At 44.9% G+C, this 18,011-nt stretch overlaps 1 protein-coding gene across 1 annotated transcript in view; it reads left to right on the top strand.

The window, feature by feature from the left end:
- ADTRP (androgen dependent TFPI regulating protein) overlaps positions 1 to 15,972 on the top strand; it is a 76,791-nt gene extending 60,819 nt beyond the window's left edge. The window contains exons 5-6 of the mRNA XM_068960756.1: positions 2,872 to 3,023; positions 15,192 to 15,972. Coding sequence (XP_068816857.1) covers positions 2,872 to 3,023; positions 15,192 to 15,226 — 187 coding nt within the window. The 3' untranslated portion in view covers positions 15,227 to 15,972. The remainder of the gene's footprint in view (positions 1 to 2,871; positions 3,024 to 15,191) is intronic.
- The last annotated feature ends 2,039 nt before the right edge of the window (positions 15,973 to 18,011 follow it).

Raw genomic sequence — 18,011 nt, forward strand, 5'->3', positions numbered from 1 at the left:
CGTTTGGAGTTTGTTTGGAGCTCCTCACCGACCCCAAATGCCTGGCCCTAGGTACCTGAGGGTATTTGCTTTCTGTCCCTAAAATGTCCCTTTCTGTCCCTTTCTCTGTCCTGTCATGCGACACAGCCAGGCAGGAAAGAAGTGGCATGGGCGTCCTTCTAGAATGCCCCCACGGGATACACGTGTCACAGAATTCCAGCATTAGTCATAACGCTAATAACTGTTATTGTTTTCAATCCAGTCCTGTTTTGAGGACATGAAAGCAGCATCTAGACAAGTCCAGGGCAGCAGAGCGGCAGCAGCAGGGCCACAACGAGGGACACACACAGCATGAAATTTACCATTCCAAGTACACAGTTCGGGGCACTAAAGATATTCTCACTGTTGTGCACCCTTCACCACTATCCTTTTCCAGAATGCTTTTCTTCCCAAACTGAAGTTTTGTACTCCTTACACAGAAACTCCCCATTCCCTCCTCCCCTCAGCCCCATTCTGCTTGGTCTCTGTGCGTTTGATGACACTAAGCACTTCACATAAGTGGAATCATACAGTATTTATTTGCCACTTTGTGACTGGCGTATCTTACCTAGTATTCTCAAGTCCCATTCATGTTGTAGCACATGTCAGGATTTCCTTCCTTTTGAGGGTGCCATAGGGCTTCCCCGGTGGCTCAGCAGTAAAGAATCTGCCTGCAATGCAGGAGACTTAGGAGATGTGGGTTTGATCCCTAGGTCGGGAAGATCCCATAGAGGAGGGCATGGCAGCACACTCCAGTATTCTTGCCTGGAGAATCTCATGGACAGAGGAGCCTGGTGGGCTACAGTCCATAGGGCTGCAGAGTTGGGCATGACTGAAATGACTCAGCACACACACATGCAAGGGCTGCATAATATTTCATTGTGTGTGTGCACCTGTACCACACTTTATCTGTTCATCCTTAAATGGACCCTTGGGTTGCTCTCATATTTTAATTATTGTGAGTAATGCTGGTACTCATAGAACATAGGAGTACAAATATCTCTGAGTCTTTGCTTTCAATTCTTTTGAGTCTGTGCCCAGAAGTGGAATTGCTGGATCATATGGTAATTCTAGGTTTAATTTTTTGAGGAACTGCCACACTGATAGCAGTTACACCATTTTACATTCCCACCAACAACAGTGCCCAGGGCTTCCAATTTCTGCGCATTCTCTTCAACACTTGATGTGTTTTCTTTCTTTCTTTTTTGAGTATGAAGGTAGTATCTGACCGCAGTTTTAATTCACATTTCCCTAATGATTTGTGACACTGAGTATCTTTTCCTGCATTTGTTGACCACATGTATATCTTGTTTACTGAGAGATCTATTCAAGTCCTTTTTCCATTTTTCACTGGATTTTTTATTTCCTGTTGAGTTCTAGGAGTTCTTTATAAATTTGCATATTCCGGATAATAATCTTTTGTCAGATGCATGATTTGTAAATATTTTCCCCATTCTGTAAGTTGCCTTTTATATTCTGTTGGTTGTGTCCTTTGATACTAGAGGTGAACTTAGGTTCACCTCCCTCACCTCACCCTAGTCCTGGCCTTGATATTAGCCCTTCTCTCTTCCAACAAAGCATTTGACAAAGTATTTGAAACAACCAAGAATGCTTGGGTTCTAAAAGGTGAATTAAGTGCATAATTTTCATTCCTCCATCTGAACTCCTATGACAACCTGGGATATCCAAATCTCAACATCGTTTCTAAAGCATAAGCTAGGCTGTGCTAAGTTTTACAAGGGATGAATAGCCATAAAGAAATTGCTGAGGCATGCCCGCTGTGCCATCCCTCGGAGAAGAGAAGCTTTTTAACTCTTATAGAATGATTACGATATGCCAGACACTGTTGTGTGTAATTTGCATGTGTTAAATTAACACCCTTAATCTTTACAATAGCCTTATAAAGTGTATGCCCTGGGCACCCCCACTTTATACAGAGCTTATGGGGAGAGGAAAGCTTAATAAATTAGTGAAGGCAGCATGGCTGGTAGGAAGCAGAACTAGGATCCGAATCACAGAAGCCTGATTCCACATTCTGTACTCTTAACCAGCTATAAACTGTAGCTGCTATATCATCTTCCTCATATTTAAGGAGTTATTTCAGACTCTGGCATCTTCTGACGCAGATTGTTTCCAGCAAACTGCATTTTTAGGCTTCAGTTAGACATCACGGCTCCTCTGCTAGCATTTCTTTTCCTTCTCTTGGCTGACAGAAATGACTTATATTCTATCCTCACAAGAGCAAAATCTGAGCCTCCTGGAGATCCATCCATTCCTGCTTAATACTCTACCCATGGCTATTTCCCCGAGCTGAAATCGAGGCCAGCAATTAAACCCCAGGCCTATTGTATTACAGTAGTAGTGCTTGATCTCTGCCCCTCCTACCCCAACGGGCTTGGGGGAGCTAATAGAAAGCCACATGTAACTCTTGGGAACAGAAAAGCAAACCCCACTTATCTGGCTGAGAGTGAGCATATTGGGCACCATCTTAGCAAGTTCAATGTCTCAGCAGGTCACATCTCTCAGGGGAAGAAATAATCCATGTTCTCTTACATTTTGTTTAGCTAATGATGTGCACAATATTTTCCCATATTCTTTTACAATCGTTGAATTTTAATGGATTGGGTAAAACAGCCCAGCCCAGTGCATAAAACAGAAGGTCTCAGTGAAACAGTCTAGTTATCCAAGAAATACTCACTTCTGTAGCTTCAGAAAACACCTCAGCTGTTAAAAAAAAATGTCCCCTGGGGCTTCTTTTCCTCTGCCTGGATTCCAGGATCTCATTGGTCTTGAAGGGACTACGGCTTTCTCCCTGTTGCTGTCCTAACCATTGTGATTTGTCATTTTTTGCAGGACCCTATGGATCTACTCTGAGACGGGTACATGGGTATATCCTATGTTTGCCAAACTCAGCCCAGTGGGTCTAGCAGCCTTGTTCTCTCTCAGCCACATCTTTGTCATCGGCATCTACCTATTTGGAGAGAAGCTCAACCACTGGAAATGGGGTCAGTGCTTTTCTCTTTTACCTACAGAAACATTTCTTTGCTATGTGTCTTTACTCCTCCTGAAAACAGAAGGGTACCCAAGTAAAGCAGAAGGCAGTAATGTTTGATGCCTTTGTCCAAAGTAGGAAAAAGCCTGGGGGAAGTTTCCACTTTGTCAAAAGACCCCATCAAATTATCTCCCCCATTGCCCCTCCAAACAACACCTCATTTAACTTTACAGCTAAACGCCATCTTGTTTAGAGAGCTTTGGATCCAAAGAGCATGGTGTCACCATCCCCTCCATGAAAAAATGGACTCAGAACCTCCCTCTCTTGAGTGAGGACTTGAGATTCACAAGCTCTTCAATGTCAAGATTTCTTCTTCAACTGAAGTGGGTCCAGGTGACCTTCTGAGCTCCTCCCGCCCTCAGCTGTGCCTTCCCTGAAGAGTTACCACCCCTCTCCCACTAGGATGCTTCTCAGACTTCAGTAAAGTATTCACCAGGTAAAATCACACCCTGTACTTGATATCAGAATTCTCGTTGGAGGTTTTAGGCAATGTGAGTATGTCAGAGAGCTGAGCTTTCTAATTATAGGTAGGCAGAACTACGTTGCTTCTTCATAGCAAAAAAATAAGCCTAACTTAGTTGGTTTTAAAGTGAAAGATTCATTCTCCTCCGTGCTTCCCCTACTGCTCCCACCCCCAGAATATTTTCTTTTGGAAAAGTAACCATGGAAAAGTCAGGTTGTGAAATATCCATGATTTGTTACCTACCCCAGGAGAAGTGCAGGAATTCCACTCTGATTTTGTACATAAGGAAGGCAAGAGTCACACACAGTCCCCCACCACACACCCACGAGCCATTCTGTTCTATTAAAATAGAAGTGGCATCTTCCGCCCAATCTATGAACTGGTGTGAAAACATAAGCCTGTGTATGCAAAAAAATTAAAAAGAAAAACCAACAGTCTGAAGGTTCAGTACAAGAGTGTCTATTTCTGAGAGGAGACTGAGACCCTGGAGAAATAAGCATACAGCTTGGCTTTTTCACATATTTTCGACTCTTGGAGAATTTAACTGGTTAAGAAAGCCTCAAAGGCAATATTCTCCTTGAAAGTAAACACTTTAAAAGAAAAAAATGAAATACTAAAAATTACACAAAAAATCAGGATTTCAAATCACAGGAAATTATCCAGAAAAAAAAAAAAAAGTGTTGACATTTCAGATGTGCTGACTTCTGATTCTAACTAGTTTTGGCTTCCTGAAGTTCTGGGTAGGTTTTTGATGCCTTCCCAAAATCTATATTAAAAAAAAAAAAAAAAAGGAAGGAAGAAAACTAATCCATTTAAAACTTGGCAGAAAATGTGCAGAGAAAAAAGTGATTACTCAGAGCTTAGAGAACAATAACTTTTTAAATCAATTGTATTGAGTTCAATAGGATTAATTTTAAAATTGACAAGCTACAGTGACTTTTAAACATTTTATTGAATTAAAAAAAAAAACACAATTTTCACTGCATTCATATTATTGAAATTGCTGTTTTCAACACAAAGCCCTTTTAACAAGCCGAAAGCCCCAGTGAGCAAATGAGTTAGTGTCAACATGTGGTCACTCATTTGCATCACGCACATGTGAATATTCATGGTAGCGACAGACACTACCATCAGTGGCTATGTTTCTCTTCTCTCTAGATTTTTAACTCCTTAAGAATAGAATGGGTATTATATATGAATTCTATGTAGCATTGGAGTGGGATGTGTTATATTCTGAACTGATCTTAATTATAAATGGTTCAATAAGGAATTAAAAGAGAAATTAGATCACATAAAATTCCAATGGCAGTGAACACTGGCTTGCATGTTCATTCACTCTGTCATGTCCGACTGTTTGTGATCCTGTGGACTGTGGCCCACCAGGCTCCTCTGTCCATGGGATTTTCCAGGCAAGAATACAGGAGTGGGTGGCCATTTCCTACTGTAAGGAATCTTCCCGACCCAGGGATTGAAACTGCGTCTCCTGAGTCTCCTGCATTAGTAGGCAGATTCCTTACCACTGAGCCACCTGGGAAGCTAGCCATGTCCCCAGTGAACAGTTAAATCACCTACAACTAAACAGAGTTAAACATGTGAAAACATTTCTCACTTCCTATTTTGCTGAACTTCCTGATGTTCAAGCTGGTTTTAGAAAAGGCAGAGGAACCAGAGATCAAATTGCCAACATCCGCTGGATCATGGAAAAACCAAGAGTTCCAGAAAAACATCTATTTCTGCTTTATTTCCTTTGACTGTGTGGATCACAATAAACTGTGGAAAATTCTGAAAGAGATGGGAATACCAGACCACCTAACCTGCCTCTTGAGAAATCTGTATGCAGGTCAGGAAGCAGCAGTTAGAACTGGACATGGAACAACAGACTGGTTCCAAATAGGAAAAGGAGTACGTCAAGGCTGTATATTGTCACCCTGCTTATTTAACTTCTATGCAGAGTACACCATGAGAAATGCTGGGCTGGAAGAAGCACAGACTGGAATCAAGATTGCTGGGAGAAGTATCAATCACCTCAGATATGCAGATGACACCACCCTTATGGCAGAAAGTGAAGAGGAACTAAAAAGCCTCTTGCTGAAAGTGAAAGTGGAGAGTGAAAAAGTTGGCCTAAAGCTCAACATTCAGAAAATGAAGATCATGGCATCTGGTCCCATCACTTCATGGCAAATAGATGGGCAAACAATGGAAACAGTGTCAGACTTTATTTTTGGAGGCTCCAAAATCACTGCAGATGGTGACTGCAGCCATGAAATTAAAAGGTGCTTACTCCTTGGAAGAAAACTTATGACCAACCTAGATAGCATATTCAAAAGCAGAGACATTACTTTGCTGACTATGGCCCATCTAGTCAAGGCTATGGTTTTTCCTGTGGTCATGTATGGATATGAGAGTTGGACTGTGAAGAAGGCTGAGCACCGAAGAATTGATGCTTTTGAACTGTGGTGTTGGAGAAGACTCTTGAGTGTCCCTTGGACTGCAAGAAGATCCAACCAGTCCATTCTGAAGGACATCAGTCCTGGGATTTCTTTGGAAGGAATGATGCTAAAGCTGAAACTCCAGTACTTTGGCCACCTCATGTGAAGAGTTGACTCATTGGAAAAGACTCTGATGCTGGGAGGGATTGAGGGCAGGAGGAGAAGGGGACGACCAAGGAGGAGATGGCTGGATGGCATCACCGACTCGATGGACATGAGTCTGAGTGAACTCCAGGAGTTGGTGTTGGACAGGGAGGCCTGGCGTGCTGTGATTCATGGGGTCGCAAAGAGTCGGACATGACTGAGCGACTGAACTGAACTGATTCTGCTGAAAGCCCTGTAAAGAAAGTGAAAGTGAAAATCACTGGTCATGCCTGACTCTTTGCAATCCCATGGACTGTGTAGTCCATGGAATTCTCCAGGCCAGAATACTGGAATGGGTAGCCTTTCCCTTCTCCAGGGGATCTTTCCAACCCAGGGACCGAACCCACGTCTCCCGCATTGCAGGCAGATTCTTTACCGGCTGAGCCACCAGGGAAGCCCAAGAATGCTGGAGTGGGTAGCCTATCCCTCCACAGTGGATCTTCGTGACCCAGGAATGGAACTGGAGTCTCCTGCATTGCAGGCAGGTTCTTTACCAACAGAGCTATCAGGGAAGCCTGAAAGCTCTGTAAGTCTTCCTCAATTGACAGATGAAAGTCTGAGTCTTCAGAAGGCTCACAAGGGTCTCTGTTAGTCAGGCCCTGCCTTGACTCTTGCTCACCTATCTGCGTTAATGCATTCAGGTCCTCAGTGATAAGATGACCTGTATGAAGGGCAATTGCACAGTTCCGTTTGCCCAGGACTGTCCTGGTTAATGCCTGCTGTGCACATGTGAACAGAGTTTTACCCTGGCCAGGCTTGAACAACACCTCCTTCTACCTCTGAGTCCCTCTCCAAGCCCTCTGTTCTAGATGTATGGAAACATGTAGGTAGCCAGCTCCTCCGTCTGAATCGAGAGCTAACTCTGTTTCTGGCCTTTCCCACAGCCTGAGCGTCCTTGGATGAGAACAGAAATTGAGAGGAGTGCTTCGATGATGTGGTGGGAGGCAGTGGTTAGGAGAAAACTTCTGTGCCTGATTGCCTGGGCTCCTCCCTTGGGCTCAGCACTTACAGACCTGTGACCCTAGGCAAGGCACTCCATGTCCTCGCATTCTGGTTTTCTTTTATGCATCATGGAGACAATTTTAGTTCCCTCCTCATAGGATTCTGGCGGATCAGAAGTGACTTGGGAAGTGTCAACTGTCAAGAACAGGGTCTGGCACACAGGATTAGTCACTACTGCCGTAATAATTACATCATTACTATTGCCGTAATAATTTCACTCTCACCAAGGAAAAATCAGTAACCTTCTTTTCTGTGTGGATATTCCAATCATCTCCTGCAACGGCATGCATACATTATCCGTTTTCCCCAGCTGAAGGTGATTAAAAGTAGCAACCACCTGCTGCTGCTGCTGCTAAGTCGCTTCAGTCGTGTCTGACTCTGTGCACCCCATAGACGGCAGCCCACTAGGCTCCTCTGTCCCTGGGATTCTCCAGGCAAGAACGCTGGAGTGGGAGCAACCACCTAACAGAACGCAAATTGACAGAGGTAGTGTAGTTCCTTCTACATTGGAGACGGCGATGGCACCCCACTCCAGTACTCTTGCCTGGAGAATCCCATGGACGGAGGAGCCTGGTAGGCTACAGTCCATGGGGTCACGAAGAGTCGGACACGACTGAAGCGACTTAGCAGCTTAGCAGTGTAGTTCCTAAAGAACTTACAGAGTGAAATGGGAGGTCAGGCTAATTGAGGCTAAAATTAATTGGAATCTCTGCTACTGAAATCCTGAGCGACCCTCACCAGCCAGCCACCAGGTGATCAAGAAGTATCCCTTAGGACCCAGGTCACATGCAGGTGTCTCTCTGGTAGTCGTGCTCAAATGTAACTAGGGATTTACGAAATCACTAGGGGAATTTTAAGAATACTGAGTCCCAAGCCCACCCCAGACCAATTAAATCTATCTGTGGAGATGGGGACTTAGCAGGGCTATTTTTCAAAGCTTCTCAGTTATTTTAATTGATAGTCAGGGTCGAGAACCACTGTCACAGAACAGTGCCTCTCAAACTTGTATGCACCTGCAAATCTTGTTAAAATTAGGATCTTGTTAAGATGTAGACTCTCACTCAGTAGATCTGAAGAAAAGCTTGGAATTCTGTCCTTCCAGCATGTGCCCCCAGAGAGACGGACACTGCTGGTCTGAGAACAAGGCCCAGTGTGCCACAGGACGCTGGACTCCTCCCAGCTGAGATAATTGAATCCACTAGCTTCCTTGTGCAATATGGTGTTTTCCCAAGTCAGCTGCTTGGACGAGAAGGGTGTTGGTAATGATGGTCATGTCTACACACTTTCTGCCTCCTCATGTGTCATGTCAGTGGGTGAAAATGAGGAGAAGTTTTAGAAGGGCAGTAACCATGAGTGACGCCAGGAATCAAATGTAAACTTGGAAGTGTGTGACATTCTCCAGGGGTATATAAATGCAGAGAGCAAGCCCTGGGCACCAGGAGACAACCCTATCAGGCCCGTAGGAAGGTGCCGCTAGCCTTCAAAAAGACACTGTGGCTCAGAAATCTCTCAAGAGGTTCCAGAGGACCAACCTGCTTGAGTTGTTACCATCTCATTCCCAGACCTGTACTGGCTTTTCTGTGTCATGGCACAGAGGGGTGGACAAGGGCTGAGCCAGTTACTGTGGCCAGAAACCCACTGTGTAAGAGTCATTTTCTATGTTGCAGGCAGAGTGAGGTGGAACACGGATTTCCATCACTGACGAAAGCCAACGGGGGGATGCAGTCTTTGTTAGATCACTGAAAGCTTGGCTCACCATGTCTGAGCATCTCGAGATGCTCTAGATAGATTGCTTCCACTCTGAATGCTCAGAGAGAGGGGCTGTCATGGGGTCCCAACACAGGCCCCCTTCTCTGCCACTCAATATTTAACTTTGCTTTTTGTTCTTCCCCCTTCTTGATAAGACATAAAGATGCTGACGCCAGGACACAAGTCCACCAGGAAGAAAAACCCAACAACCCACAAGAGATATCAGGTGTGAAAGGGGCCAAGTGCCTCCAGGCCAAAATGGAGAGCCTCTTATATGTAGGTGTGGCTGGAGAGGCGGTCAGCTTACCTGGGGCCCATGGTCCCTGTCCTTACATTCACATGAGGGCCATGTGCCAGGCGTATCCTTTGTCAAGGCCCAAGACGACAGATTCTTTCCCCACCAGGATAGTTTATAAGCTGAAGATTGCAATCTGGCCAAGTAACCTTGTGATGGTGCCTTGGACAGAATGATATTAAAATCTTCCTTTAATATCATTTCCTATAGATCAGATTTATTTAAAGGAGATTGTATTGTTGAAAGCTGCTTAGGGGCCATCTAGTATATCCCCTCGGTTTTATCCATGAAGAGATTTGCTATAAGGTCTGTCTTGCATATTGTCCCTGATCATTTCATAAAAAAGAATCCTACCGTGAGTTGACTCCACATGTATGTATAAAGCATAACCCCACTGGGCACCATTTAGTCAAAAGGAAGAAAACAGCTCCTTTTTGCATTTCTTGTCCTAACTTCATCTCTCTAAGCTCTAAGAGAGTCCGCTCAGGATTATTACTTTTCCCTCTTCCTCAGCCTCTTTTCCCTCGAGGATTTCTCCAGCCAGCTCTCAATTCCATCTCCTCCCACTACTTTCTGCTCTGTAACTTGTACTCATCTATGTTCGAATTTCATTCTTCTAACACCTCATATCCCCCCAACAATCTGCCTTCTCACCCTTTTCCAAGCCAAGCCTCTGAAGCTCAACAAATGTTCTTCAAATTTTCAGCTCTAAGTCAGTAGCTTTTATGATTGTGGATATATAGCTGTCAATGTTTTGAAATAGTATGATTGTACTTATCCCCTGTTCCAACTGTACAAATAATAAGATATATAATTATGTATGTGTTTATAGTGATGTTGACTAAAGGCGTGGTTTCCCTTACCATGCCCGCAGAAAATGTTTGAATCTTGCATGAGACGAACATTAAATGTTTGGCCTAAAATATCTCTACTTCTTGGTACTAACGGAGGATAAAGAGAGGACTGAAATAATTCAGGGTGGGAGGAGATCCAAATGGGGTAGTAGGGGTATGCCGGGCTCACCTTCCCTCGTGAACACATCAGAACCACAACTGCACATAGAGCGACTCTCGCCGAAATCAACCTGGGGACCAGCAGAGCAGCTATTCTACAACCCAGGCTGTAAAGAAAGATCCACGCAGGGCTGAGGAGGAGGGAGGAGAAGCAATCTGCTCACGACCTCCCCTCACTGGTGGGGGACACAGGGGAGGGGGAGATATCATGGGCGAAGGGATCCTCCCTGGGGAACGAGGACTCTGAACCACATATCCAGGCACCTCAGCCCTTGGGTCCGACACGGGAAAGATGAGCCCGCTTGGCTGGCTTGAAAACCAGTGGGGCTTACTAAGCCCTGTGAGAGACAGCCTCCTCTCTTAAGGAGGTCACACACAGGTCTGCGTCCTCCCCACGACAGCACAGAGGCAACTGGTTGCAAGATGCTTGGGGTCCGCCTCGGGGTGCCCCCCAGCCCTCACCAGGCTCCGGCTCCAGCCCCTCTTGCTCTGCTGGCACTGGTCTCCTCTAAGGCAGAGGCCACCGTTGCCAGCGAGAATATGTGCACTTGAGGGCAAGGAGCCAGCCTGGCCCCTGGCCCTGCTCTGACCAGGGTGGAGGCAGCCATTACCAGCTCATGAATCCCTGCCCACACTCCGGAGGGTGAGTGTCATTGCAGCAGGACAGATCCCCTCCGGGGGGTGGTGGGGCGGGATGGGGGTGGGGGGTCAGCTCAGTGGCATGGCATCAGCCTCTAACTGAGGGCACACACGGGGGAGAGAGTAAAACCAGCACCCAAGTGCGGCCCCAAGGCCCTAGCCCCTGCCTTTGTCCCAAACCAAGATGGAGACGGCCGTCATACCTGAGAGAAACCAGCTCCCTCAGCGGTCCTTGCTCCAGCCCCGCTGCCCCCAGCCACCGGCCCCCTCCAGCAGAGCAGTGACAGTCACTGAGCACAGAAGCAGCTCTGCTTGCACCTGGTTCTGGCTCTCGCCCCTCCAAAGCCATGACCAGCAGCACACCCTGGATGAAGACATGCTCACTTCAAAGCCGGCTCTCCTGCCAGAGCTGATGGGCTCACGCAGACTCCAGGGGAATGCTCCAGTACAAGGACTTGACGTCAAGACAGAGAGGAGCATCTGTTTCACCTGACTTCATACAGATGAAGAAAGTTAAACAAAACGAGAAGACAAGAGGACTATGTTTCAAATGAAACAACAAACAAAAAGTGCTAATGAAACAGATAAATAATTTATCTGACAAAGAATCCAAAGAAATAGTAATAAGAATGCTAAACTGGAGAAAAGTATAGATGAACACAATAAGAATTTCAATGAAGAACTAGAAAATACAGGAAAGAATCAGTCAAAATTGAAAAATGCAATGACTGAAATGAAAAATACTCTAGAGCGCATGAGCAGGAGATTACACAATATAGAGCAATGCATCTGGAAGATAGAATAATGGAAATCGCCCAAGCAGAACAGCAAAAAGGAAAACAAACTTAAGAATAAATAAATGAGAATAGTCTAAGAGACCTCTGGGACATTATCAATTGTACTAACATTTGTGTCTTAGGGTTTCCCAGAAGAAGAGAGAGAAAAAAGCGTATAATGAGATGTTATGGGGAGGGAGGGGAGGAGGGTTCATGTTTGGGAACACATGTAAGAATTAAAGATTTTAAAATTTAAAAAAAAAATAAAAAAATTAAAAAAAAAAAAGAAAAAAGCGTATAAAATGTATTTGATAAAATCATGGTTTGAAAACTTCCGAAATCTGAAGAAGGAAACAGATGCGCAGGTACCGAAGCACAGAGAATTCCAAACAAGTAGAACCCAAAGGGAATTATACCAAGACATATCATGATTAAAACGGACAAGGTTAAAGACAAAAAGAGAAGTCTAAGGACAGCAAGAGAAAAACAGAGCATCACATACAAGGAAACCTGCCTAAGGCTATCAACTGATTTTTAGCAGAAGGTTTGCAGTTCAGAAGGGAGTGGCATGATATAGGTAAAGTGCTTAAAGGAGAAAATTACAACCTAGGATACTCCTCCCAGGAAGGTTATCCTTCAAAATTGAGGGAGAGATAAAAAGCTTCTCAGACAAGAAAAAATCAAGAGCTTGTCAGTACTAAACCAATCTTACTTCTCAGGTGGTTCACTGGTAAAGAATCCACCTGCCAGTGCCGGAGATACAGGAGATGCGGATTTGATCCCTTGGTAGGGAAAATCCCCTGGAGGAGGACATGGCAACCCACTCGTGTTCTTGCCTGGAAAATCCCGTGGACAGAGGAGCCTGGCAGGCTGCAGTCCATGGGGTCACAGAGTCGGACACGATGGAGTGCCTGGAGAGAGAGAAACCGATCTTACAAGAAGTGTTAAGGGGTGGTCTTTAAATAAAAATGAAAAGGCTATAAAAAAAATAAAATTATAGGGAGGGGAAAATCCTACTAGTACAGGCAAATATATAGTAAAGGCTGTGGATCGACCACTGACATAAGATAGCGTGACGCTTAAAAGATAAAAATGTAAAATAAACTATACGATAAACAGGGAAGGGACAGACATGAAGATATAAAATGTGACATCAAAACCACAAAACATGGGGGTGAGGGGGGAAAACGTAGACCCTGTAGAATGTGAATATTCATTGGAAAGACTGATGCTGAAGCTGAAGTTCCAATACTTTGGCCCACCTGATGCTGGGAAAGATTGAAGGTAGGAAGAGAAGGGCATGACAGAGGATGAGATGGCTGAATGACATCACCAACTCATGGACATGAGTTTGAGTAGGCTCCAGGAGTTGGTGATGGACAGGGAGGCCTGGGACGCTGTAGTCCATGGGGTCGCAAAGAGTCGGACATGACTGAGCAACTGAACTGGGCTGAACTTTAGGATCTGTTTGAACTTAAATGACTACCAGTTTAAAATAAATGGATATAGTTACAGATCAGCATATATGAACTCCACAATAACCACAAGTCAAAAAACTGCAATGTATATACAAAAACCAGCTATGCATTGTGAAAACATGGTCAGAGATAAATTCTGAAGACTCAGAAATCTAGAGACTGTTGAGCCCCATGAGAATTCAGGACTAAGAACCCATCCCTACCTTCTAGAACCCAACAAAAAAATATTATTCCAGTGATAGTCACAGGGTGTGAGTGCCCTCAGAGCTTCGTGTTTGGACATGGAGACTCTGATCCAGTGGAAGGAGCCACCTGCCTTCCTTCCCCTGAGGAACTTCCCACTATCGCCTCCACTCTTGCTTCTGCTGTTTCTCTCCAAGACGTCGTGTTCTGCTGTGTCTCTTGACTCGAGAAGGAATCCCCAATCCTTGGCACCCGGGGTTGAAGCAATGAGCTTTTGATTACAGTTAGACTTGAAGTGCTGAGGGTTGGCAACAACATGGATAAACAAAGTCTTAGGTTGCCTCAGAGAAATCCTAGAAGGAACAACTTTGAGAAGTTTACAATGAGCAAACTCTTCAATACAAGAGAACTAACGTGTTGCTTCAGAGAAGGCAATGGCACCCCATTCCAGTACTCTTGCCTGGAAAATCCCATGGACAGGAGCCTGGTGGGCTGCAGTCCATGGGATCGCTAAGAGTCGGACACGACTGAGCAACTTCACTTTCACTTTTCACTTTCATGCATTGAAGGAAATGGCAACCCACTCCAGTGTTCTTGCCTGGAGAATCCCATGGACGGAGGGGCATGGTGGGCTGCCGTCTATGGGGTCGCACAGAGTTGGACACGACTGAAGCAACTTAGCAGCCATGTGTTGTGTACCTGAAAACAGATTCATTAAAGGCCCTAAATGTCTCCTTCAGAAAAGAGAAGATATTGTGCTTATGTCTACAGACCTAATGTAGAGAAAACCTAACTGGGGCAAAGAGAATTCACATCAAAAATGTAAAACAAGTGGAAGCATCAATGAAAAGAACGTGAAACATGTAAAGCTAGATAAATCAGCAAGGCTTCACTTAAGTTATTGGATGTAGTATGGATTGACGAGGAACTGAAGAAAGGAGACTGTGCTTAAAGACGTTGAGAGACATGAATTCAAAGGTAGCTGTGGGGGCTGAGTGATTAGGAGCTAGCTGCCCTAGAAAATCAGTGTGATGAGGCGGCTAGAGGAGGACTTCATGTCATCAGTCTCTAACACCTCTGAGAAGGGGGGTTCCAACAAAATGCAATGATAAGCTATTTAAAGTTTACTGTTAAGGATATAACTGATGGAGGGGGCAGGGTTTCAAGAATAAAGCCTGGAACTGCAAGCTGAGACTGTTGTGGTAATCTGAGCCAGGAGTAACAGGGCTCTAGAAGGGCTGAGAAGAGGCTGAGCTGAAAAAAGACTGCATGTGGCAAGACAGGAAGGACAATGAGTTAATGAAGTTTCTGAAGTTTCAAAGTTTATGTGAAAATTTGTGATCATTAAAGATGGAGGTACCAATGGTTGGCTAAATGGAAGTCATTTTAGAAATCTAATGCTACAATTTCAGTAGAATATACCCCTCTAATAAGCTTACTAAGCACTAATCAATATGCCAGTACTTTTCTACCCATGCCAATAAACTGATTTGGTGAAAGGTCACAGAATGGCCCCTAGAATAGCCACGCTTCTGTTTCCTCTCTCATTTGATTGATGTGGTCTCTTCATCTGCAAAGTCTCAAAATTTGTCGACAGACTATGTGCAGCCTTCAAACACATGCCGAAGGCAACAGCCATCAGTGGTTCACAGGAAATGTTCAGAGCCACAGGATGCCAACCGCCCCTTTGGTCAGCTGGGCAGCTGTGAGCCACGCCCCAAGCAGGACAGCAGAAATGTCCCCTCCTGTGCTTGCAGCAGTGCCAGTGGATTTCAGAGCTCTTCAAGTACATCATCTCGCCTGTGGAAAAGTCTCCTCAACTCTCCACACGAGAATACTCATTAGGGAAGCCCTGATGACTGAGGTCTCTTTCTGTTCTCGTTTGTACAGGTGACAGAATGCAACCGGGGAAGAAGAGGAAGTGATCAGACACCGTTTTCCAAGAACTAAGAAGGAAGAAAACATGAGAAACTTTTTCCCATCTTTGTTTTATTTTTCCTGGTAGGGGAAGGTGGTGGAGCAACATAGGAAAGTAGAAGGGACAGAGAATGATATATAAATTTTAAACAAGGGTTATGAAAGTAGGGGATTAATTTGAGGACTTTTGGCTTTTTGAAACATTTGCCCCTAAAACAATTCCTGCTCTCTCAGAATTTGTGACCTCTGTCTGACCTCTGGGGAGGATGGTCTGTGGTCAACGTCTCACTGAAGGCCAAAGAAACTCATGTAAATGCGGTGTCAGAGAATGTTTAAAGAGAAAGGAACTTAGGGTCATCCACACTTCACAGAGAAGGAGCCTGAGGACCTAGACGGGAAGTTACCTCATGCAGCCAAACCTTTAGTGTTAGAACCAAGATAACAACTTTTATCTCCCAGACCTGCCAACTCCCAGTCCTGACCCGTTTCTGAATAATCCCAATTTTCCTCAAAAGAAGCACTTTCATAAGCTAGTTATTTTCATGGGTTTCTCATCTATTTTTTTTTTTCCTGTAAATGGAAATGTAGGAAGATGGATGCTGCTAGCAAATTAACTGGGGCAATGAGAAAATAAGTTATAAAAATATTGGGAAATCTATCCCTTTGTGAGCAAGCATTTGGGGCAAGTAAACACGGAACACAGGGACATCGTTAGAATCTCTTACATGGGAACACTGATTGATTCGTTAAATAAACGTACATTTTACTTGGGGAACAGTCTGGTTGGGAAAATGACATGATTATGACAGCTGAGACTGCTTTAGCATGAAGCACTTTGCTGAGTTGTTGTTCAGTCGCTCAGTCGTGTCCGAATCTTTGTGATCCCAAGCACTGAGGCACGCCAGGCTTCCCGGTTCTTCACCATCTCCAGGAGTTTGCTCAGACTCATGTCCATTGACTCGGTGATGCCATCCAACTCATCTCGTGGCTTAGTTAGGTTGTGGTTTACAAAAGCTGATTGTCAGCTGATTAACGAACATGTTCATAAACCTGCTTTAATTTTCCTAGACAATTTTTTCTTTATTTTCAGACACATTTTATAAAGAACACAAATGATTAGTGGTAGGTAATCACATTCGAGTCCATCGAAACTCCAGCAGACCCATATGGGTTGGGTGAATTGTACTTGGGCTTTCTAATCTAACATGATATAGGAGAGATACGATTAAAATGGACACCAAGGGCAGTTTGATGGATTTAGGGAAGAGAGCAGAATATTCCGATAGGGCATGGAGTCCAGGGGAAGACCAGGACAGGCACCAAGAGGCCTGCCGGATCTCCACTCCTCTTCAGTTATGCAAATACAAGCCTCAAGTCTTTTGTTCTGAAGCTGGAAACACCACCTCCTTTCCCACACCAGCTGCTTCTGGACTCCACACACGTGGTCTCAGCAGGAGCCCAGAAGCAGTTGTCCCAGGGGACATTCTCCAAAGGTGAAGCCCACAGGGGATCACCCAAATTTTCCACATCCCCCAAATGACTCGGGCTGCCTATTTCTCAGCATCATAGTAAGCTCCTGCCTGGGATGAGCCTGCAGATTTCTATTTGTGACTTCACTGTCCCTGGGACCAAATTAAACTCTGCTAGCTGCATGACTGGCCACAGTGCAGTAGCTATTCCAGCCCTAGAAATACCTCAGAACCATTCCCCACTGAGCACGGACGTAATCACACAGTGCTTCCTTGGTCCTGCTGTAGCTTAAGAAAGGAGAAACAATAGAACACCCGTCACGAACACTAATGTGTTCATTAAAAGGGAGATAGTGTCAGCCGCCTACATAAAGCTGTGTTAGACCCTTAGTGGTTAGAGAACAATACAAACCAAAGGATAATGATGAGAAAACTGGTAATATTTGTACAGGGTCATGAATTTAGAGCCACTCTCACCTCCAAGACCTCATTTATCTTGGGGGCAGTTCAGTCATTCGGCCGTGGCTGACTCTTTGCAACCGTGGACTGCAGCACGCCAGGCTTCCCTGTCCTTCACTGTCTCCCGGAGCTGGCTCAGACTCATGGGCTGGTCTATCCTGTGCTTATATTCTGGAGTTGCTGTCTCCCATGTGACACCAATTTTGAGTTTGGGGAGAAGACTTGCCTGGTTTGCCTAAACAATGCATTAGCCCCATCCTCGCTGCGAATGGGTCATTCGTTTCTCAAGCTATTTTTGGCTCCTCTGCACCTACTTGCTTGCAATACTTGTCATTACAGGAAGTCAGTTTCATACACTGTAATCCCCAAACGCGTGGTGCTGGCATGTGGAGAGTGTGGGGTGTGGGGAGGGGGGTTGAGGAAAGAGTGAGGAGGCCAGTCTCCCAGAAGGCTGCCTGGCTGAGCGCTGAGCCCACTCCAATTCTGGGTACCCCCACCCCAAGGGCACAAGTGTCAGAAACCTGAGTCCATATCCAGACTTTATTTTCCATTCTCATGTAGCTGATGTTTCCTTTCTTTTTTTTTTTTTTTAATAAGAGCATTTGAGTAGGCAGCAAAGCCAGTCAGAACTGTTTATTTATAGCAGTGGATTTTCAATGCTGTATAAATTAGAAATCATTGCTGAATGAGGCCCGCGCCCACTCACACACGCAGGGCTGCTATCTGAGAGTCCTTTCACACAGTTTGACTGTACACAGTCTAAAACGGGAGAAAATGACATGCTCCAAGTCAAATGACGGAGTCACAGCTAAACTGCAAAGCAGAAAACCAGCAATTATTTTTCTCCAGCACAATATGGGGAGTA

Source organism: Capricornis sumatraensis, chromosome 22, assembly GCF_032405125.1.
Source record: "Capricornis sumatraensis isolate serow.1 chromosome 22, serow.2, whole genome shotgun sequence".
In the NCBI taxonomy this organism is placed as follows: domain Eukaryota; kingdom Metazoa; phylum Chordata; class Mammalia; order Artiodactyla; family Bovidae; genus Capricornis; species Capricornis sumatraensis.